The sequence below is a fragment of the Rhinoraja longicauda genome, chromosome 1 (genome assembly GCF_053455715.1).
Source record: "Rhinoraja longicauda isolate Sanriku21f chromosome 1, sRhiLon1.1, whole genome shotgun sequence".
Classification (NCBI taxonomy): Eukaryota; Metazoa; Chordata; class Chondrichthyes; order Rajiformes; family Arhynchobatidae; genus Rhinoraja; species Rhinoraja longicauda.
In genome coordinates this window covers 108,125,253-108,150,064 of record NC_135953.1, presented here as the reverse complement: position 1 = coordinate 108,150,064, position 24,812 = coordinate 108,125,253, and the positions used below count along the sequence as shown (strand labels likewise).

The 24,812-nt window shown below is 40.7% G+C and overlaps 1 protein-coding gene across 5 annotated transcripts in view; it reads right to left on the bottom strand.

Moving 5' to 3' along the window:
• The window catches only part of LOC144600287 (serine/threonine-protein kinase 32B-like), a 187,853-nt gene that overhangs the window by 143,311 nt on the left and 19,730 nt on the right, over positions 1 to 24,812 (bottom strand). Inside the window, exon 1 of one of the 5 annotated variants that reach the window (XM_078411870.1) lies at positions 1,409 to 1,495. The exons of the other annotated variants lie outside the window; for them this stretch is intronic. Coding sequence (XP_078267996.1) covers positions 1,409 to 1,448 — 40 coding nt within the window. The 5' untranslated portion in view covers positions 1,449 to 1,495. Of the gene's footprint in view, positions 1 to 1,408; positions 1,496 to 24,812 lie in introns of those variants that run through there. 5 annotated transcript variants of the gene reach the window in all.

Below are 24,812 nucleotides of genomic sequence, written 5' to 3'. Positions count from 1 at the left end.
TGAGAACTATCTTCAGCATTCCATATCTTCCCCTTTGCTCTAGCTGTTGTATTTGAGTTTGACTTGAATGTATTTATGTATGATATATCTGATCTGTTTGGGTAGCAAAACAAAGGTTTTCATTGCACCTCAAAACACATGGCAATAACAAACCTATCCCTAAGTAGAGAATTTTAAAACTGAACCGTTGCTGGGTTAAACGGCAAAATGAAATTTCACCATATATGTAGCTACAAAAATATATTATAGGAAATTTTCAGGAATGCAATTTTTGTGGCATATTAAACAGATATTAATTTATATTCTTTTCTTTGATCCCTCAGATATGAACTTAGCTTTGTAGCTTAAAGCCTATCTAGATTGTGAAACAGAAGTTCTGCATGCTAGGCATTGTTGCACTAAGTCCCAGGGTCCTATTAAAGTAACAATGAACTGTGGGCACAAATGAGTCATACAGCCTCAGACCACAGCTAATCCAAATTAAATTCTTGGACGATGAATTGTGGAATTGGCTTTACATTCTGCAAATGGGATTTATTTCTAGTGAAAACTGCCAACTGAAATATAAAATAACAAGGAGCACTATGTCGTCTCTAAAGCTTGGATCTGGAGATGGAATGTAATATTAAATGCTATGCTTAATTGGAGATTTTTTTTAACAGTCGTCTCCAATAGTCCCTTTAAGGATCTCCTGTTAGGCTCTACAAGCACGGATAAAATTGTTTACCAGTTCTGCAGTGATCTATCCAGTACTCCCTAAAGGAACCTGTGGAGGCGATAACATAATTTTACTTAATTACATTTATGCAAAGCCACAGCAGCAGGAGTGATTTCATTTTCTGAGGAAATCAAACTTAATTGCCAATTGTGACTCGAAAGCACTAAAAAAGTCCCAGGAACCAAAGCAATAAAAACAAATATAACTTGAACCAGCCCCTTGGCAATAAGCTTTTATTCAGGGCTGTTTTCATATATACCGTTTTTGTTTTATTAGGGCCAGAGAATTTTTTTTAAGCTGTTGTTTGAGTCTTTCCAGTTTGGCACACATTTCTGGGCCCCATGTTCTCACAGCGCAATGTTCACAGGGAACACGCTGACCTCCCCCTTGATCTCATTAGCACGTTTATGTGGTTTTCGACATACACGAATAAGAAAAAAGCAATTTATTATGAAGCAAAAACAAATGACTCACAACAACAGCAGAGCACATTCAAAGGCAAGTGCACTGATCTAACAAGGATTACTGGTGTTTTTCATATTTTTGAGGCGGATACCTATCTGCAGTGAATGGTCTCACAATCTGCCAAACATAGAATTATGGAATGGAGAACAAAGAATAGTACAGCACAGTACAGGCCCTTCAGCCCACAATGTTTATGCCGAATATGATGCCAAGACCAACTCTTACCTGTCTGAACATAATCCATATCTCTCCATTCCCTGCACATGCATCTCCCTATCCAGAAGTCTTTTAAAAGCCACTATCATAATTGCCTCTCCCACCGCCCCTGGCATCTGTTTACAAACACTCACCACTCTCTGTGTAAAAAACGTGTCCCGCACATCTCCTTTAAACTTTACCCCTCTCAGCTTAACCCTGTGCTCTCTGGTATTTGATTTTCCATCCTTTGAAAAACGTTCTGACTGTCTACCCTAACAAAAGTTTGACAGGTAAAATCCAAATGGATATTTCCACAATTTATCTAATGCTTAGTTCACACATCAATACTCCTACTGTTTTGACCTGGTAACTAAATGAAAATATAGTTTATTTATCTGTAAACCTGGGAGACAAAATAGTGGAAATCGATCTAATGCAACACTTGATACCTGATTTTAACTACATGCACAACAGGTAGAATAAAGATAAGCTTTGGTGTACTAGTTAAATTTGAAGCTTTCAATCAACCATTACGGCAGTACTATGGAATGGTTATCTAGCCTTGGCCTAAGAGCCTTTCAGCTGAAAACAGTAACTCCATCATTTATGCTTTTACGAACTATAGCACTATAAATTTGACAAATATTGTAGTTGTGAGTTCTTGTGCATTGTTTTCTTATTAGTGAACAGATTTGTATCAGAATTTTTACTCAAAACACTATAGTAATATTTTACAATACTTAAAACGTCTTGGAGTTTTAAAGACATTTTCATTGATTGATTGTGAGCATTGCCTGCTGGGCTAGTGTTTATTGCTCATCCCCAATTTCATAGAGTCATAGATGTACACAGCGTGGGAACAGGCCCATCAACCCAAATTCCCACACTGACCTAATGCCCCACAAACATTAGTCCCACCTGCCTGTGTTTCACCCATATCCCTCTAAACATATCCTATCCATATAATTTTCTTAACTCAATGGCTGTATGGGCATTTCAGCCAAAAGTCATCATCTATGTTGCCTTGGATCCAGTGTCACATATGGGTCAGATCAAGTAACAATGACAAATTTCCTTCCTTTATGCATATTAGTGATACAGGTGAGATTTTTCAAAATTGCCATTCCTGCCACCCGATTTTTATTTCAGATTTGGAGGGATTGGAAGGAATGTACTGAGGTTGTTCATTTCGTAATTTATCCACAATGCTTTTATGCATTTTAGCATTTAGTTTCCAGCATTATTTTCTTTCCTTGTACCATTAACATTTTCAATCTTTTCAAGCCAACAATGAGATATCAACGAAAAATGTTAACACTTAAAATCCAATTGGATAATCACCACAATTTCCTCCAGATTCAGGGACATTCTTCCCAGCTGTTATCAGGCAACTGAACAATCCTATGAACAACTAGAGGGTGGACCTGAGCTAACATCTGCCTCATTGGATACCCTCGGACTATCTTTAATCAGACTTTATTGGACTTTATCTTGCACTACACGTTATTCCCTTTACCCTATATTTGCACACAGTGGATGGCTCGATTGTAATCATGTGTAGTCTTTCCACTGACTGGATAGCACGCAACTGAAAAATTTTCACTGTACCTCAGAATAGGTGAAAATAAAATAAACTAAACCAACTAAACTAAACTAATGCTTAGTTCACACACCAATTCTATTCTTTAGTCAGAGGGTGGTGAATCTGTGGAATTCTTTGTCACAGAAGGCTGTGGAGGCCAAGTCAATGGATATTTTTAAGTCAGAGATAGATATATTCTTAATTAGTACGGGTGTCAGGGACTATAGGGAGAAGACAGAGGAATGGGGTTAGGAGGGAGAGATTGATCAGCCATGATCAAATGGCGGAGTAGACTTGATGGGCCGAATGGCCTAATTCTGCTATCACTTATGACCTTATGACCTATTGCACTGACCTAGTGACAAAATGCAAATACAGTTCATACCCTCCTATTAATAATACCATCTGTAGAAAACTACCTGATCTTATACAATTTTGTAAAATGATTAAGATATGGATGTGAAAATAAGTTTTGTTGATCTTTTCTGATCTTTATTGCAGTGTGAATTAAACCCCAAAATTACAAAGAACAGGGCAACTTGCAAACCATTATTATACTATGGTAGAACTCCCCAGCAAAGATGTAACGGAAAAGAGGTCAATGTTGGCATTGGACCAAATGGCCACTAAATAAATGAAATCTCACAAACAGGCAAGGAGAAAGAGTCAGCAACATTAGTTAAATAACGTAAAGCAGGTATAGAAACATAAAAACATAGAAAATAGGTGCAGGAGTAGGTCATTCGGCCCTTCGAGCCTGCACCGCCATTCAATATGATCATGGCTGATCATCCAGCTCAGAAACCTGTACCTGCCTTCTCTCCATACCCCCTGATCCCTTTAGCCACAAGGGCCACATCTAATTCCCTCTTAAATATAGCCAATGAACTGGCCTCAACTACCTTCTGTGGCAGAGAATTCCACAGACTCACCACTCTCTGTGTGAAGAAATGTTTTCTCATCTCGGTCCTAAAAGACTTCCCCCTTATCCTTAAGCTGTGACCCCTGGTTCTGGACTTCCCCAACATCGGGAACAATCTTCCCGCATCTAGCCTCTCCAACCCCTTAAGAATTTTATATGTTTCAATAAGATCCCCCCTCAGTCTTCTAAATTCCAGCGAGTACAAGCCTAGTCTATCCAGTCTTTCTTCATATGAAAGTCCCGCCATCCCAGGGATCAATCTGGTGAACCTTCTCTGTACTCCCTCTAAGGCAAGAACGTCTTTCCTCAGATTAGGAGACCAAAACTGCACACAATACTCCAGGTGTGGTCTCACCAATGCCCTGTCCAACTGCAGTAGAACCTCCCTGCTCCTAAACTCAAATCCTCTTGCTATGAATGCCAACATACCATTCGCTTTCTTCACTGCCTGCTGCACCTGCACGCTTGCTTTCAATGACTGGTGCACCATGACACATAAGAGAAGATCTCCCACAGTGGGCATGCATTCAAGAATAGGTTTCCCACAATTAATGGCTGTTAAGTTTGATTAATGTTCACCAATGTCAACATTTCTATCCTAGCAGGAGGTTGTCAGGGACTGGAGTACAATCAGTGAACGCTTGTCCTCTCTGTCTACTCTCTGAGCTGAAAGGCTGATAAAATCTCCACTCCTTGCGCATGGAATTTAGATGACCCTCCTAATGCAGCATTGAGCAGTGAACCGTAGGATGTGGTAGACATGAGCATCAGTAGGTTGGAATAATCATGAAGCCAAGAGTGACCATGTCATTAAACTCCATGGGCAAAGTAATCTATGCACATGCAGAAAGCCATCACATGTCTCAGAAAAGACAAAGTACTCAATTTGAGTGTTGTCCTTTTCAATAATGTGACTTTAAAATAAACATAGAAGAGTATAGCTTGGGAATGGGCCCTTTAGCCCACGGTGTCTGTGCCGAACACGATGCCAAATTAGACTGATCTCATCTGTCTTTACATGATCAATATCCCTCTATTCCCTGCACTTCCATGTGCCTGCCTTAAGCCTTTGAAACACCACTATCATATCTGCCTCCACCACAACCCCTAGCAAGGCCCTCATCACTCTCTGTATAAAAAGCATGCCCCACACATCTCCAATAAGCATTCCCTCCTATCACCTTATGGTTATGCCTTCTAGTGTAGGACATTGCCATCCTGGGATAAAGGGTTCTAGCTGTTGATCCTATCTACACCTCTCATAATTGTACATACTTCTGTCAAGTCTCTCCTAAAATGGTTAGTAAAGCTATTTGTTCCGTAAATGAATAAAACATGCAGTTTTTCACACTAGGGAGGTTGATAATCTCACTGGACATTAAGTCTGCATGTTGTACTACTGTCGATATCATCTATGGGAGTTGGAAACGTGGAAAATTATGCCAGAGTGCATGAAAAAGCAACAGAATGTCAAGATCAGTTTCCAAATGGACTCAATGCAGTCAAGATTATGTACAAAAGAACTCCTCCCTGGATTATGCCAATTTTCAACTAACAGCATCATTTGTTTATAGTTGTGTAAATGGATTTCTAAGCCAGCTACAGCTACAGGTTCAGTCCAGCAGACCTGGTGACAAAGGAGAGTTGAACACTTTCATAATCTAAGGTAGACACAAAATGCTGGAGTAACTCAGTGGGTCAGGTAGCATCTCTGGAGAGAAGGAATGGGTGACGATTCGGGTCGAGATCCTTCTTCAGACTGATGTCAGTGGAGGGGGCGGGACAAAGATAGGATGTAGTCGGAGACGGAAGACTAGTGGGAGAACTGGGAAGGGGTGGGGATAGAGAAGGAAAGCAGAGACTATCTGAAGTTAGAGAAGTCAATGTTCATACCACTGGGGTGTAAACTACCTAAGCGAAATATGAGGTGCTGTTCCTACAATTTGCGCTGGGCCTCACTCTGAAAATGGAGGAGGACCAGGACAGAAAGGTCAGATTGGGAATGGGAGGGGGAGTTGAAGTGCTGAGTAACCGGGAGATCAGGTTGGTTAAGACAGACTGAGCGGAGGACAAGGGGAACTCTATCCTTGTTACGAATAGGGTTAGGGGGAGCTCCCTACTTTTCTTTTCCTACTTTCATGATCTATTTTTTTTTCCTACTTTCATAATCTATTTACTTTGCAAGTCATTGAGTCATACAGCTTGGAAACAGGCCCATCGGCCCAACATGGCCACACCAAACAACATGTCCCATCTACCCTAGTCCCACCTGCCTGCGTTTGGCCCATATCCCTCGAAACCTATCTTATCCATGTACCTGTCTAAGTAATCATTTTATAAAAGAGCCATTGGTACTAGTATGATAGTACCTTTCCCAATATGGTGATTGGTGCACCTTCTGTTGCATAAGTCACGAACCAAAATGGAAATCAGAGTACCATAGCCTAAAGAACAGGAATCATGCACCCAGAGTGCCCAGCTAATGAGTGCAAATTATTTTGATATAGATTGGGTAGACAGCCATAACTTTTTTCCCAGGATAGAAAAATCAAATATAAGAGGAACATAGCTTTAAGATAAGGGGGGCATGGTTTAAAGGAGATGTGCGGGGCATGTTTTATTACGCAGAGGTTGGTGAGTGCCTGGAACGTGCAGCCAGGAGTGGTGGTTGAAGCATGTACGTTAATGGATGAGGCATATGGATATGCTGGAAATGGAGGGATATGGGCTGTGTGCAGGTGGATAAGTGATGGTCTATTGCATTATGTTTGGCACAGACATTGTAGGCCGAAGGGCCTGTTCTTGTTCTGCATGTCTATGTTCTATGTTCTATCAATTACTAGAACCTCCTTTAAAGTATCAAAGTCAAACAAGACAATTATATACTTCAATTTTGATGATATATGTTCATTTATTTCAATGTTTCTCACATACAGCAGACCTTTATAGCAATTCTCATAGTTCTGCTTATGCATGACAATGTTAGTAATCTGCAACAATTGTTTGCATTTAACTTATGATTTGTTCAATTAACCAGGAAATTTGTCAACCACTTTATGCTTTTTGATTAATGTAATCTATAGATTTATCTGGTGCAAGTTGCCAGCTATCTTAGTTGGGAGGCTGATGGTAACAGGAATGCATATATCTCTCTCAAACACCACTAACACATACACAACCATATAAAAGCACAAAAGGGTAGATAAATACAGATAAGGAGACAGACATAGACATACAGAGAGGGGGAGAAACTACACTTCTTGCAGGACTCAATCTTTCTTTTGGGTTATGCAGCTCATCGCTCACCATACACAGCTTACTGTGTCAATACTAACATTAAAGCTCTCTCAGCAACTCAATTTATAGATCAATTGGTGGATTAACATTCTCATTTTTTGGCTGTTTTCTACTTCATTGTGTTTGCATAGAATTAATTCTGACTTCCATTAGTCAAGGGATACACTGATTATGTTGTTCGCTAATTAATACAATTAATCTTCCTTATTTAGTAAACAACCGGCTCAACAATCAATCTCACTGGTACACAGCATTGGAAACCACCGATGCAAGGTCACCTACTTTTCTCAAACACGCTACACTTATCATAATATGACCTAAAACTGTTTGCCAAACTTACTTTCAGAAAAAGGTCTACAGAATTTGTATTTGAATAGATCAATAATAACTGCTTCCATAATCTCCCTGGGAAGCCAGTTCTATTGATCCAACACAACCTTCAGTTAGTTTGCAATTCACTTCCCTTAACTACAGGTCTATTTCTATTCCTCTGTACAAGGTGAAATTGGTCATTATGGTAATCATAATCTTATCCCTTTGCACGTTTACAAATCACCAGCCTACTGTTTCTTTTGCAATGAAATTGGATGGTGTGGACTTGGTGGGCCGAAGGGCCTGTTTCCACACTATCTGTCTGAAGTCTAAAGTCTATCAATTTCAATATATTATCGTTTAGGACAATCAGATCTTAATTTTTTGTGCACCTTATTTATGTAAATAGGATTTTTTTAATAGGACTTTTCTGTCTCCACTTTACATTTCTCTAACAGTGTATATTATTTCATCCTGATGTTCCACCTAATTTCTGATTGATAGTCTTTAACCTGAAACAATAACCCTGTTTTCCTTTCCATGGATACTGCCTGACCTGCTGAATGTTTACAGAATCTTCTTTTATTGGTTCTTTATTTCTACTTGTCTGAAAACAGGTCCTTTCACCCACTGAGTTCATGCCAACCATCGATCACCCGCTCACACTGGTTCTATGTTATTTCAATTTCTCATCTACTCTCTATACATTCGGGGATTTTTTTACAAAGTCAATTAAACTACAATCCCCGAAATCTTTGGGATGTTGGAGGAAATCAGAACAAGCGGAAGAAACACAGGCAGTCACAGGGAAAACTACAAAACCCCACACAGGCAGCACCCAAGGTCAATATTGAACCCAGGTTTCGGCACTGTTAGGCAGCAGCCCTGCCATAGGTTGGATATCAGTTTTGACATCTTTTGTTGGCATCTGTAAATTTAGACTTTATGCCAGTTACTTCTGGGTTCAAATGATTTTTCAATTAATTGTACAAAATAAACTGCAGTAAATAAGTGCAGGAGGATCTGGATATTTTTAAGAAGTGAGCAGAAAGATAGGAGATAAAAATCCACATAGAGAAAGGTGAAGAACTTCACAGTGGAGCAAAAAAATAAAGACCAACAATCAAAACAAAATAATGGCGGAGGAAAATTAAAGAAATATGAAGTTCCTGATCAATCAACAATGTTCCAAAACAAAACCACATGAGACCTGTAGAGTTGTTAGGTTGTTGATATTTACTTGCATCTACTTTCAGACACTGCGAAAGTTCTGAACATACACAGTGGATTGGAAGCCATAAAGCTTCCTTTGTCTTCATTGGTTGAGGCAGTGAGTGTAAGAATCAGGAAGTAATGATGCAGCTTTATAGGACTTTGGTTATGCTACATTTGGAGTATTGCATGCAGTTCTGATGGCCCCATTACAGGAGGGATGCAGAGGTTTTCGAGAAGGTGCAGGAGAGGTTTAGCAGAATGCTGCCTGGATTAAAGGGTATTAACAATAAGGAGAGGTTGGACAGACTCGGATTCATATCTGTTCTCTTGCTTTCTGGATTGATTTCTCCAGAATGCTAGAGGATGCAGGGAGACCTAATTAGAGTATATAAACTTATGAGAGGCAGAGATATGATAGACTCAGAATCAGGGGGCATAGCTTTAATGTAAAAGGGGCAAAGGTTAAAGGAAATGCACAGAGGGAAATTTTTTACACAGAGGGCAGTGGGTGCCTGGAAAATGCTACCAGGGGTGGTGGTGGAGGCAGATAGAGGTTCAAGAGGATCTTAGATAGGCACATGGATATGCAGGGAATGGAAGAGTATGGATCAAGTGCAGGCAGATAAGAGTGGTCCATCGTAGCAGCATGTTCCTATGCTGTACTTTCCTATATTCTATTTTCTAGGTGGCATTATGGACCCTATTTTGCTGAGCAAAATGAGTGTCCGGTCAATAATTTAAAGGTTGCAGTCATCACCGTTTATAACCTGCCACCCCTTGAGTATTTTCCCTTTGAGTTCTATTGGTGAATCCATTATGCATCAAGGGTAAAATATTCCATGATCACATTGAATGGCGGTGCTGGCTCGAAAGGCTGAATGGCCTACTCCTGCATCTATTTTTTTTTTCATTCATGGTATTCAGTCCTAGATCCTCTATGATAACAAAAGATCCCAGAGGTGTATGATAGAAGGGAAATGGTTATTATTATGCAACGGTGAATGTATTCCCTGTCTAATCAACCTCTGGGTGAGCTCCACTTTCATTCTACCATTGAATCTATGCCCTGTTGCCACTAATTTTGTCAAGCAGTAAAAATTAATCATCTTCCTTGCAAATTCAATTATCATTTGACAATGACCATTTGATCCCCTTTAGACTGTCCTGTTCTCATTTTTAAAGTTACCTCTTTTGAACTTTTTCACCGTACTGTAAGTTCTCAGTCACATTGCATGTATAATTCTTGTTAAGTTTTTTGTTGTGCTGTTTCAATGGTTTTAATAAGGTGAATGGCAAGGATCAAATACAACAGTCCAACAAACAAAAACACACAGTAGCACTAAAAAGCCGGTTATTAGAATCCTGACAAGTGCTGTTGTAAATGTTTTAATGTCTGAATCCTGATCTGTTCTGAGCCACAGCAAAAAACCTAGATATTTATTTTTATTTTTTTTCTTTCACGCCATTGCACTAATGACCACATTCAGGCTTCCCAGTTATTACAAGCCGGAAACTCTCCGATGAATATACCCAATAGAGCTTAGAATATTGGCTGGTATTTTTTTTGGTGCTTTGTAAAGCGGCAACTGAAAATTAGGTTGGATCATTTCAGCTGCATTAAAAACATTATTGCATGCAATGTTGATGGCTGCTCTGGCCTCTTCAAACTGTCTGAGTTGGAAGAAGTGGTAAGGTTGAGCTGTTTGTTTCCTGATTGCATATATAAACTGTATGTTCATTATTGTGGGGAAGGTTTTCAGACCATAAAGGACATAAAGGCACCCTTAGACTTCCAGGAGAGGGGCAGTGCCAATGTGTGTCGGAGTGTGTATGTGTTTGTGTATGTCAGTGCATGTGTATCTGTGTGTGTGTGTATTTGTGTTTGTGTGGCAGTGTGCGTTTGTGTGTTTCTGTGTGAGTGTGTTTCTGTGTCAGGCACACAGTGTGTGTGTGTCTGCATCAGTGTGTGTGTCTGTGTAAGTGTGTGTCTGTGTCAGGCACACAGTGTGTATGTCTGCGTCAGTGTGTGTGTCTGTGTGAGTGTGTCCTGTGTTAGTGTGTGCGTGTCTGTCCGTCAGTGTGTGCCTGTGTCAGTGTGAGCTTATCTGTCTGTCAATTTGCCTGTGTCAGTGTGTGCCTGTGTCAGTGTGCGTCTGTCTGTCTGTGTGTGTCTGTCTGTATTGTATATGCCTATATGTGTGTGCGCATGTCCATGTGTGCACGCGTCCATGTGTCTGTGCGTCCATGTGTGTGCGTGCAAGTGTGTTTATCAGTGTGTGTGGCTATGTATAAAAATATTTACATATTTATTCCACAGGGAGATTCCACCTTTCACATTTTGATCTGTGCGTGGTAACACGTATGTCCCAAATATTCAGTGCTACAGTAATCACATTTCTCATCAGACCTAAGATCCACGTTCAATGCCAAGCACCAAATGCATATTCTTTGATTCAATGTTCAACAACACTGATTAATTCTTTATCAATCATGTCCTAGTCCACAGATCTACTTCATCATTCAAGACTTTTCTATTACTTTTGGGCATTACGATTATTGACATTGGTGAATGAAAGACAATACATGATTACAATCGAGCCATTCACAGTATATAGATACATGATAAGGGAATAACATTTAGTGCAAGGTACATGCTGTAAAGTCCAATCAAAGATAGTCTAAGCGTCACCAATGAGGTAGATAGTAGTTCAGGACTGATCTCTAGCTGTGGTGGAATGGTTCAGTTGCCTGACAACAGCTGAGAAGAAATTGTGCCTGAATCTGGAGGTGTGCATTTTCACACTTCTATACCTTTGTCCGATGGGAGAGGGGAGAAGGAGGAGTGGCCAGGGTGCGACTTGTCCTTGATTATGCTGCTGGCTTTGCCTTGTCTATTGTCCTTCAGAAGCTAGTGGTGAGCCATCTTCTTGGTGAACCACTGCAGTCTATGTTATATTGGAGTCTCACAAAAAAAAAGCAGAACATAGAATTAAAGTAAATTTGATACTGGGAAAGTACTCTTATTTTGAACATCTATTATATGTTAAATATAGCACGGGCCTTCAGAAAGGGAAGGCTTTATAGGTGGGGATAAAGCTCCAAATACAAGATTAGAGCATTCAATATTGTTGGTGCATTGTATTTTGGAATTGGAAAATTCTGCAGTAAATGTAGTTCCACTGATGGTAGATGGAATGCCAATCAAATTGGGTAATATTTCATGTGCCACAGCTTTGCAGTTTCAGATTACTCAGATAAATGTTTTGATAGACTGGGAAAAAAACAGCATATGGCTTTCCCAAGGTCACTCTGTCACTTTTAATAACTAAATATATAGAGCGAGAATAACTAAACAAGGTTATGAATTATTACTTTACCCAGAGCACATAAAATGGCTGTGAGACAGAGTCTCCCTCAGGAAATCTTTCCATAGGGGCAAGAGTTCAAACACCATTTTAAGCCATTACAGTACATAATAAATAATTGAACTGCCAAAATTTCTACATTTAAAGTAAACACATCAAGATGAAAACTATTGTCTTCATTTACTAAGCTTGGTTATGGATCTTCCAAGTGCCAGCAAATCTGCATTTTAATAAATACCAAGATCTCTCGTTATATGCTAGACTAATACATAAATTGAAAGATCATTTTAATAATATATACTAACCTGCTTCATATTACAATATCATTAATTAGATTAATCTTCAATGACATTCCAAATAGAGCCACAGAGTCATACAACATGAAAACAGGCCCTTTGGCCCAACTTTACCCACACAGACCAACATGGCCCAGCTCCACTAGTCCCGCCTGCCCGCTTTTGGCCCAGATCCTTCTAAACCTACCCTATCCATGTACGGGTATCTGTCTAAATGTTCCTTAAACATTGCGATAGTCCCTGCCTCAACTACTTCCTTTGGCAGATTGTTCGATACACCCACCACCCTTTGTGAAAAAGTTACTCCTCAGGTAGTTATTAAATCTTTCCCCCCTCACCTTACCCTATGTCCTCTGGTTCCCAATTCCCCACTCTGGGCAAAGGACTGTACGTTTACCCGATCTATTCCTCTCATGATTTTGTACACTGAATAATTTGAACTATCAAAGATAGCTTCCTAACATTGTATTTGAAGAAAAATAATTTATAGATGACATCCAGTACCAAGCACCAAATGCCTACTCTTCATTTCATTGTTCACAATGCTGATTAATTCTTTCTCATTGTTTGTCATTGATTATACTTCATGTTATCTTCTGAAGGTAAGTTCTACCCACTATTAAGCAACAAAGATAACCAAACTGCAAACAATGTTCCTGCTACTTTCCCTTCACGGTCTCATCAGCAGAGGATCATGATGCATTGTTATCTTCAAATCTCTATCACCAACCATGGCATCTCAGCCATCAAATACTGTACCAAATGTTGTACTATTGACAAAATGCCATACATAATATTAAAAACTGTATGATGCAGCGAAATTACTCTTGTTCCTCCTACTTGTTCAAATGTTATGAGGCTCTAAACTACATAAGATCACATATCTAATTGATTGCAAATGCTTTGTGAAGACCCTCACTGAATACTTAAAAACACCAAGTAACAAGCTTTCAGGAAAAGCATGGGAAAAGGGAATGACAGAAAGAGGACCCAGAATTTTGTTCAGTGGACAGTGGACTTTGGTGGACGTTTGTGTATGAAGGAACTGCAGATGCTGGTTTACACCGACGATACACACAAAATGTTGGAGTAACTCAGCAGGTCAGGCTGAGAAAAGGAATAGGTGATGTTTTGGGTCAATACCCTTCATCAGACAATTGTCAGAATCCAGCTGACCAACCCACTGAGTTTGGGGCACTACATGTTTAAAGGTAAAATAGACCACTGCAGTATGAGTGATTACTTGGTCGAAGGGATTCTGTGTGTGAATGTCTATGCATGCAAATGCATATGAGTTTCTATGTGTATATTCAGCTTGTGAATAAAGACACAAGGAACTGCAGAGGCAAGATTATTTTAAAAAAGGCACAAAGTGCTGGAGTAACTCAGCAGGTCAGGCAGCATCTCTGGAGAACATGTATAGGTGATGTTTTGTGTCGGGACCCTTCTTCAGACAGCTGTGAATAGTGATGGAGCAGCAGGAAGTATGTGTGTTGTGGGTTGTCACAAGGGGAAAGTAAGGACTGGTGAAAATTCCAAAGCATCTGCTAAGTGACACTTTCCTCCATTGTTTTGCTCAGACAATTTATGGATTCATGGCTTTTATCTAAAAACTTGTCACTTGGTATTTCCAAGTATTCAGTGGGGATCTACACATTACATTCACAATCAATTGGATGTGTAATGTTGTGTTTGATGTTCCAACTCCTGCTGCAGTAGACGTTTGATTACTCATTGAAATGATTCTTGTGTATTTAGAGTGAAATAAAAAGCATTCCCATAATTTTAAGTTTCCTACTGCAGTGTTTTTTATTAATCAAAGTAAAAGAAAAATAACAATAAGGACTCTGCATGAAACCATCAATCATTATTTTAACATAGTTATTTCTTGGTGACATCATGTAATATGGTTACATTCTGATCCATGGGGAATAAAAAATGTTTTGCTGAAGTTGAACCTCGGAATCCACCCTTTGTGTTTGCATACAAACATGTTTTTTTTCTTAAAGACATAGGCTTGTATACACTGGAATTTAGAAGGATGAGGGGGATCTTTTTGAAACATATAAGATAATTAGGGGATTGGACACATTAGAGGCAGGAAACATGTTCCCAATGTTGGGGGAGTCCAGAACAAGGGGCCACAGTTTAAGAATAAGGGGTAGGCCATTTAGAACGGAGATGAGGAAGAACTTTTTCAGTCAGAGAGTGGTGAAGGTGTGGAATTCTCTGTCTCAGAAGGCAGTGGAGGCCAGTTCGTTGGATGCTTTCAAGAGAGAGCTGGATAGAGCTCTTAAGGATAGCGGAGTGAGGGGGTATGGGGAGAAGGCAGGAACGGGGTACTGATTGAGAGTGATCAGCCATGATCGCATTGAATGGCGGTGCTGGCTCGAAGGGCTGAACGGCCTACTCCTGCACCTATTGTCTATTGTCTATTGTCTATTGTCTATAGCACGGACATAGGCCCTTCTTATCATGCTGACCAAGATATGCTAGTGTTCGACCAATATCCCTCTCCTATCCATTTACCTGTCTTCTAAATGTCTTTTAAATGTTGTTATTGTACCTGTCTTAACCACTTCCTCTGGCAGCTCGTTGCAGATACACACCAGCCTCTGTGTTAATAGTAAACCCTCAGATTCCTATTAAATCTTTCCCATCACAGTTTAAGATTAATTCTTGTGAGAATTTATGAATGCAACTAACTAACCTGTAAATGCTATTAGAAGATGAAGCTTGGCTAAATTCTCATGAAATATGCATTCTCCTTGGAGTGAGAAAGGGAAGCTCAGTAATACCACCTTTCAGTAATATTCATTAACTCTCATGTGTGTTTCATGCAGAACCATGCATTAGACCAAGAGAGGTGGAGCTGGGGAAGCAATTCTTTTCATATGTTTTTTATTAACTGCAAAAGAACATCCGGAAAGGATACTTCACCCACTATGCTGCATATAAACCATTGTAAATGGGGGGAAAATAAGATGGGTTTTGGGATCATGGAAAAAGAAAACTAACTATATTAAAATAATGATCAAAGGTTTCGTGGAATATCCCTATTGTTACATTTTTTAAAATTTCATGGAAAGAATTCCACAATAGAAAAGTTTAAATAAAGAATCGTGTTTTTTTTCTTAATCATTCTAAATATTCAAGGTTCATTTCAACGAGCAGTCAAATATCTTCTTTCTTGGTACTTGAAGGAGATAAAATTAATTACTGCAATCTTTGTTCATGTTCTCACGTGAATGAGGAGGGGAGAGATTGCTGCCAATAAGAACAGCTAAAGGCATAGACGACATAGAACTAACACGGGTGAATGGATCAGCATTGATGGTGGGCTGAAGGGACCTTTTCTATATTGTGACACTTTATGACTCAATAATGGGTAATGGAATACAGCGAGCAAAGTGTGTAGTCATGCGTTTTGGTAGTAGGAATAAAGGCGCAGACTATTTTCTAAATGGGCAGAGAATTCAGAAATCGGAGGTGTAAAGGGAATTTGAAGTGCTGGTACAGGATTCCCATAAGGTTAATTTGCAAGCCGAATCGGTAGTAAGGAAGGTAAATGCAATGCTAGCATTTATTTCGAGAGCATGAGAATATAAAAACAGGGAAGTAATGTTGATACTTCATAAGACACTGGGCAGACCGCATTTGGAAATTGTGAGCAGTTTTGAGCTCCATATCTGAAGATCGATGTGCTGGCATTGGAGAGGGTCCAGAGGAGGTTTTTGAGAATAATCCCAGGAATGATTGGGTTAACATATGATGAGCGTCCGACGTCACTGGGCCTGTACTCGCTGGAGTTTAGAAGGATGAGGGTGGGGTGGGGGGGAACCTCATTGAAACTTACCAAATAGTGAAAGGCCTGGTTAGGGTAGATGTGGAGAGAATGTTTCCACTAGTGGAAGTCTAGGACCAGAGGCCATAGGCTCAGAATAAAAGGACGTACATTTAAAGAGGAGATCAGGAGGAATTTCTTTGGTCAGAGGGTAGTGAATGTGTGGAATTCATTGTCACAGACGGCTGTGGAAGCCAAATCATTGGGTATTTTTAAGGTTCAGATTGACAGATTCTTGATTAATAAGGGTGGCAGGGGTTATGGGGAGAAAGCAGAAGAATAGGTTTGAGAGGGAAAGATAGATCAGCCATGATTGAATGGTGGAATAAACTTGATGGGCAGAATGGCCTAATTCTGCTCCTATAATTTATGAACAGAATAAAACATGACAAAGAGGTTTGTTTTTTAACTATCATTATTTTCATTGCATTTGGAAATAGCCAAGGTATCACAATGGTTAAATAAAACGTCTGCTGAAACTAGGTCAGTAAAATGATTCAAACTAGATCAGTCATGTGAATTTTCATAAGATATTTGCTGCTTAATTTTTTTAATGCTTCTACATAGAAGATACAGTAGGGAGAGATAGGGCATTTGATTCAGCTTGCTCATGCTAACATTTATGCTCCAAAGGGGTCTCCTCACTCGATTTCAACTAATCAGCAGTATGACAGAGATAGACACAAAATGCTGGAGTAACTCGGCAGGTCAGGCAGTATATGTGGAGAAAATGGTTGGTGACGTTTCCGTCTGGATCCTTCTTCAGACCTGAAATGTCCCAACCCGAAACGTCACCTATCTATTTTCTCCAGGGATGCTGCCTGACCTGCTGAGTTACTCCAGCATTATGTGTCTATCTTTGGTACGAAAAGCAGCACATGTAGTTCTTTTTTATTACCAGCAATTTGACAGTTTATTCCTTCTCGCCTTCTGAATGTTTCTAGATTTTCTTTAAATGCATCTATATATAGTAACTTCAAATATTCAGTTAATAATGTTTTCCACAGTTTAATAATCCTCCGGGTGAAAAGTTTTTCCATGCTGACTTGGACCAATCCTTTTACTGCTTGATACTTTAATTTTGGAGTTCATATTTCCTAATCCAAAACATTCCTAATTTGAATGAATAGGTTTATTGGCCAAGTATGCATATACAAGGAATGTGCCTTGGTGCTCGGCTCACAAATGACAACACAAACATACAGTTAACAATTAAGAATAATGCATAAACACATTAAAACAATAAACACATCAAAACAATAAGGATACACCATTACGGTCTAAACATGTGGGTGAAAATAAACCAGAGCAAGAAAAGAGACTACAGACTTTGGTTATTGAGTAGAACTATCACTCGTGGAAAAAAGCTGTTTTAATGTCTGGCTGTGGCTGCTTTGACAGTCCGGAGTCGCCTTCCAGAGGAAAGTGCTTCGAAGTGTTTGTGGTCAGGGTGAGAGGGGTCAGAGATGATCATGCCCACTCGCTTCCTGGCCCTTGCAGTGTACAGTTCGTCATTGGGGGGAAGGTTGCAGCCAACAACCTTCTCAGCTGTGCGAACGATCCGTTGCAGCCTCCGGATACCTTGCTTGAGGGCTGAGCAAAACCAGACCATGATGGAGAAGGTGAGGACGGACTCAATGATAGCAGTATAGAATTGGACCATCATTGCCTGTGGCAGATTGTTTTTCCTCAGTTGCCGCAGGAAGTACATCCTCTGTTGGGCCTTTTTGACTGTGGAGTCGATTGTGACCCCCCCATTTAAGGTCCCTGGAGATGATGGTTCCAAGAAACTTAAACGACTCCACAGATGTGACTATGGTGTTGTTGATGGTGAGTGGGGGGAGGGGAGGGGGATCTCTTCGAAAGTCTACAATTAGTTCCACAGTCTTGAGAGCATTGAGCTCCAGGTTGTTGCGATGGCACCAGGACGCCAGCTGTGTCACTTCCCGTCTGCAGGCAGATTCCTCCCCATCCTGGATCAGTCCAATCAGGGTAGTGTCATCCGCAAACTTGAGGAGCTTGACAGATGAGTCTGTGGAGGTGCAGTCGTTGGTGTAGAGAGAGTAAAGGAGAGGGGAGAGTACGCAGCCTTGCGGTGCTCCTATGCTGAGGTCTGCGGGTCAGTGATGTGCTTTCCCAACCTCACATGCTGCTTCCTGTCCGTCAGGAAGTTGATGATCCACTGACAGAGGGGTTCAGGCACAGTCAGCTGGGAGAGTTTGTAGTGTAGTAGCTCTGGCACAATGGTGTTAAAAGCAGAGCTAAAGTCCACAACCAGAATTTAGAGTGAGACCAAACTCAAATTGGAGGAATATCACCTCAGATTTCATTTGGGTAGCTTGATTTCTCCAACTCCAAGTAATCCATGCATCCCCTCTCTCTCCGTCCCTCTCCCAACCCAGTCAACGTACTAGTTTCACTGTCATCCTGCTGAGTTTCACTGTTTGTATTGCTCATTATCACCTTCCCCCACAGCCAACAATGGACTATTGTGGGCTCCACCTTCCCTTGATCAATGTTGCTGGCTTTGATCTGACTTTTTGTATTTTTTTCATTAAATTGCTCTATGTACCTTTTCATATCATAGTATAAGAAGATAACTGCAGATGCTGGTACAAATTGAAGGTTTTTATTCACAAAATGCTGGAGTAACTCAGCAGGTCAGGCAGCATCTCGGGAGAGAAGGAATGGGTGACGTTTCGGGTCGAGACCCTTCTTCATATCTCTCATTTTCCTCTCCCCTGACTCTCAGTCTGAAGAAGGGTCTCGATCAGCGATCATTTCGTTGAACACCTCCGCTCAGTCCGTCTGAACCTACCTGAACTCCCGGTTGCTAAACACTTTAACTCTCCTTCCCATTCCCACACTGACCTTTCTGTCCTTGGCCTCCTCCATTGTCAGAGTAAAGTCCAGCGCAAATTGGAGGAACAGCACCTCATATTTTGCTTGGGCACTTACTTCCAATGGTATGAACATTGACTTCTCTAACTTCAAGTAACCCTTGCTTTCCCTCTCTCTCCGTCCCTCTCCCAACCCAGTCAACGTACTAGTTTCACTGTCATCCTGCTGAGTTTCACTGTTTGTATTGCTCGTTATCACCTTCCCCCACAGCCAACAATGGACTATTGTGGGCTCCACCTTCCCTTGATCAATGTTGCTGGCTTTGATCTGACTTTTTGTATTTTTTTCATTAAATTGCTCTATGTACCTTTTCATATCGTAGTATAAGAAGATAACTGCAGATGCTGGTACAAATTGAAGGTTTTTATTCACAAAATGCTGGAGTAACTCAGCAGGTCAGGCAGCATCTCGGGAGAGAAGGAATGGGTGACGTTTCGGGTCGAGACCCTTCTTCATATCTCTCATTTTCCTCTCCCCTGACTCTCAGTCTGAAGAAGGGTCTCGATCAGCGATCATTTCGTTGAACACCTCCGCTCAGTCCGTCTGAACCTACCTGAACTCCCGGTTGCTAAACACTTTAACTCTCCTTCCCATTCCCACACTGACCTTTCTGTCCTTGGCCTCCTCCATTGTCAGAGTAAAGTCCAGCGCAAATTGGAGGAACAGCACCTCATATTTTGCTTGGGCACTTACTTCCAATGGTATGAACATTGACTTCTCTAACTTCAAGTAACCCTTGCTTTCCCTCTCTCTCCATCCCTCCCCCTTCCTCGTACTCTGACCAGTCTGACTGTCCCCCTGATTAAATTTTATCTCTGTATGCTTTGTTGTCACCTTCTCTGAGCTAACAATGATCTATTCTACATTTTCCTTGATTGACATCCCCTTGTATGTTTCGTTTTCACACCTTACACTCCCTTATCTCTGTGTCACCCTCTCCCCGACTCTCAGTCTGAAGAAGGGTCTCGACCCGAAACATCATCCATTCCTTCTATCCAGAGATGCTGCCTGTCCCACTGAGTTACTCCAGCATTTTGTGTCTATCTTCGGTGTAAACCAGCATCTGCAGTTCCTTTGACGTGCTAGAAAGCTATCTTTAATTCACAACATTTTGCACTGCATTTTTATAGTTATCGTGAGGGAGAAGAGCTCATTGTGTTAGAGCCAATAATCGCACATTGGAGAGAGAAGGCAAGAGCACTTTTAATTTATTGGAATCTAAAATGACAAGTTTTCAGTCTGGAGAGCAGGTGGTGCTGAGCTGTTACCAGATGAGAGAATGGAAGAGGCATGAGATGTTTCTCAGCAGGAAGAGGAAATTAAAATTAAAGCTATAGGACCCACGACTGTGCAGCCAAGTACAAATAAATCCAACTCAATTTACAATTTCACAGACGACACCATCTTAGTGGGCTTGATATCAAATAGCGATGAGAAGGAATACAGGAAGGAGATTGAGAATCTCGTAACCTAGTGTCAAGAAAACAACCATTCTCTCAATGTCAGCAACACAAAGGAGATAGTGATCGACTTCAGGAAGCAAAATACATACCCTGGTTGTACATTGATGCCACTGAAGTTGAGATGGTTGAAAGCTTCAAGTTCCTAGATGTAAATATCACCAGAAATTTGTCCTGGACTAGCCATATCAAAGCAATAGCCAAGAAAGCGCACCAACACCTCTACTTCCTTAGCAGACTTAGGAAGTTCAGTATATCCCCAATAACTCTCTCCAACTTCTACAGATGTGCCATAGGAAGCACTTTATCGTGATGCATCACAGCATGGTTTGGGAACAGCTCCATCTGAGACCACAAGTAATTGTAGGGAATTTGTATTCGCAGCCCAGACCATCAGACAAACGAACCTCCCTTCCATCTACTCCATCCATACTTCACACTGCCTCAGCAAGGCCACTAGAATATTCAAGGATGAGTCTCACCCCAGTCACTCCCTCATCTCCCCTCTCCCATTAGGCAAGAGGTACAGAAATGTAAAAACGCATACCTCCAAATTCAGGGACAGTTCCATCCCAGCTGTTATCAGGCAACTGAACCATCCTATCAACAACTAGAGAGCAGTCCTGAGCTACCATCTACCTCATTGGAGACCCTCAAGCTATCTTTAATCAGACTTTACTGGACTTTATCTTGTAGTAGAAGTTATTCCCTTTATCCTGCATCTGTACACAGTGGACGCCTCAATCGTAATCATGTGTAGTCCTTCCACTGACTGGATAGCATGCCACCAAAGAACTTTTCACTGTACCTTGATACACACGTGACACTGAACTAAACTAAACTAAATCATTGTCCAAACCTTACCCAGGCCACCTTACCCAGGCCTGGATGGTCACCAATCCTGAGGGTCTATGGAATAATTTGTATTACTAATTTCAAATTAAAATGGACAAAAATCAGGTAAAAACATGAAGGAAAGCTTTCCAAGATGCTGTCCAACCCAGGTGACTAGTGGCGTGCTAACCACAGAAGTAGATCTACAAACTCATTACAATCACTCCACGATCTTAAATCTCTATTCCTAAAGCATTATTTCTTACTTTAACAATGATCTTTACCTTACACTAAACGTTATTCCATTATCATATATCTGTACACTGCAAATGGCTCGATTGTAATCATGTAATGTCTTTCTGCAGACTGGATAGCACGCAACAAAAGCTTTTCACTGTACCTCAGTACACCTGACAATAAACTAAACTGACACTTCTATCAAGTATTTTATTACACACAGTTGTCCAAACCACCATGATACAAGTAGGCAAAACAAGGGATGGGGATGAATGACAGCACTCAGTTGTTAACTAAGGTTAACCCATTCCAGTTATTTGCTCCCCCAACTCGCAAGTTTTCTCTTTTAAAGCAATTGTGTCAATTCCAAATTCACTCTTGGCAGGTTTACAAATTCATCAGTTACATTAGAGTCAGGGTTCTTAAGGGCAACTCAGGATTTGGCAAGCCAAAACACAAAAAACATCTGCAAACAGGGAGAATACAATTTTAAATGTCCTCAGCAAATTTACATAAAATTACTGAACAACAATTGTAGTCAACATTTGTACATCATCAATTAGCATTCTAATTGGCAAGTTAAAAAAAAGCATTTTTGCTGTTGTAAATTTTAATTTGGCCTCAGGTTCTTGTTAAAATAATTTGGAAAAGTCATTAATAAACAGAATGTAATTTATTTTCTGCCCTCAGATGTTCATGTTAATGCAAACATACTGCTATTGTTTAACATTATGTAGCTTTACTGTTTTCACCTTCCATTTTGTAGAATTAATAGTCACATCAGACTAACATTTGAAACTGTGTAGGAAGGAACTGCAGATGCTGGTTTAAACTATAGACACAAAAAGTTGGAGTAACTCAGCGGGTCAGACAGCATCTCTGGAGAAAACGAGTAGGTGACGTTTCAGGTCGAGACCATTCTTCAGACTGAGACTATTGTTTGACCAGTATACAGATCCAGCCATGGCTGAATGGTTAACAATGATTTTAAAAGGTTTGACTGCTATTGTGATCCAGCATTACTTACTCTGACGGAAGATGTTTCCAAACTAACAAGCAATATATAAAATGTTTTAAATATTCAGGAGTGGAATTAATAATTGAAAGTTGCTTCTCGATTTTTTTATTTATGATTCCTCACCTCTCTTTAAACATTGGAGAGGGAATGCATGCGCCAAAGAAGAAAGTACAAAAATGACCAACTTGATTGTTTGGATCTATAAAGAGTTGTCTCAATTGCCAATGAGTGTGGGACCACATGAATGGCAAGAGTGTTTTGTTTAAAGATAGGTGTGACCACTGCTGCGTATAAAGAATGTGTGAAGAGTTTCTGCGTAGTTTTAATTTTTTTCTATTTTTTATTCTGAATAAAGTTTATTTATTTATTAACCACCAATGGTAGCTAAAAATGGACCCTACTAAATTAAACAACTCCCAAGTTTAGAAACCAGCAATGAATTATTAGAGATAACCATAGCCGCAAAAGTAATGGAGCAACAAGGGATCAGCTCTATACCTGTAATGTGGCCTCAAGTCTGCAAACATAAATACATCTATAGGGACATTCTGTATTTCTTTACAAATGGTAAATGTTCTCTAGACTAACATTTCTCATTTTGTTGGAAGGGGAGAAACTAGTGCAAGGTGAGCCTGGGGAGTTCAGTGGAGGGAAATGTGGGGGGAAAGAAAGGAAGAGAGGAGAAAGAGGTGGGAGGGGGAGGATGAAAGGAGGGGGGATCTTGGGCAGAAAAGGGAGGGGTAAGAGGGCTGTTTGTGGGTAAGACACCTAAAATTGGAGAATTAGGTGTTCATACCGTTGGGTTGTAAGCTACCCAAATGGAATAGGAGGTGCTATACTTCCAGTTTGCGTGTGGCCTCATGCTGGCAATGGAGGAGGCCCAAGATAAAAAGGTCAGTGTGGTAATAGTAAGGGGAGCTAAGATGGTTAGCAACCGGGAGATCTGATAGGCCTTGGCGGACCGAGCGCAAGTGTTCGGCAAAGCGATCGCTGAGTCTACACTTGATCTCGCCGCTGCACAGGAGGCCACGTCGGGTGAATCCTGGCTGAACTTGCACCATCCCCATGCATCCCTACCACACATCTCACAATTCACAACTTCTCTAGCCTCCAGTTTCACAATTCACAATTCTTTATCCTTTTGGAATCACACCTATCTTTTCATTCCTGTTCTTACTAAATGAAACAACTGGTCCGACAATCAGCCTATCAAACAAACCCTGGCCTGTGTTCACCTATGACTGGCCATGCTCTGCCCTGCCCCCCCTCTTCCACCTTTCTTTCCCACCCCCAACCTCAGCAATCAGTCTGAAGAAGGGTTCCGACCCGAAACGTCCCCTTTCTATATTCTCCTGCAAATATTGTATAGAGTATTTTGTGATACGTTATATTACGTAGCTCACAATTCACAAGTAGAATTAGGCCATTTGGTCCATCAAGTCCATTCACTGGAGTTTAGAAGGATGAGAGGGGATCCTATAGAAACATATAAAATTATAAAAGGACTGGACAAGCTAGATGCAGGAAAAATGTTCCCAATGTTGGGTGAGTCCAGAACCAGGGGCCACAGTCTTAGAATAAAGGGGAGGCCATTTAAAACTGAGGTGAGAAAAACCTTTTTCACCCAGGGAGTTGTGAATTTGTGGAATTCTCTGCCACAGAGGGCAGTGGAAGCCAAATCACTGGATGGATTTAAGAGAGAGTTAGATAGAGCTCTAGGGGCTAGTGGAATCAAGGGATATGGGGAGAAGGCAGGCATAGGTTATTGATTGGGGACGATCAGCCATGATCACAATGAATGGCGGTGCTGGCTCGAAGGGCCGAATGGCCTCCTCCTGCACCTATTTTCTATGTTTCTATGTAAGTCCACTCCGCCATTCAATCATGGCTGATCTATCTCTCCCTCCTAACCCCATTTTCCTGCCTTCTCCCCATAATCCTTGACACCCGTTCTAATCAAGAATTTGTCTATCTTTGCCTTAAAAATATCCACTGACTTGGCCCCCACAGCCCTCTGTGGCAATGCTTTCCACAGATTAACTACCCTCTGACTAAAGAAGTTCCTCCTCACCTCCTTTCTAAAAGAGCGCCCTTTAATTCTGAGGCTATGACCTCTGGCCCTAGACTCTCCCACCAGTGGAAACATCC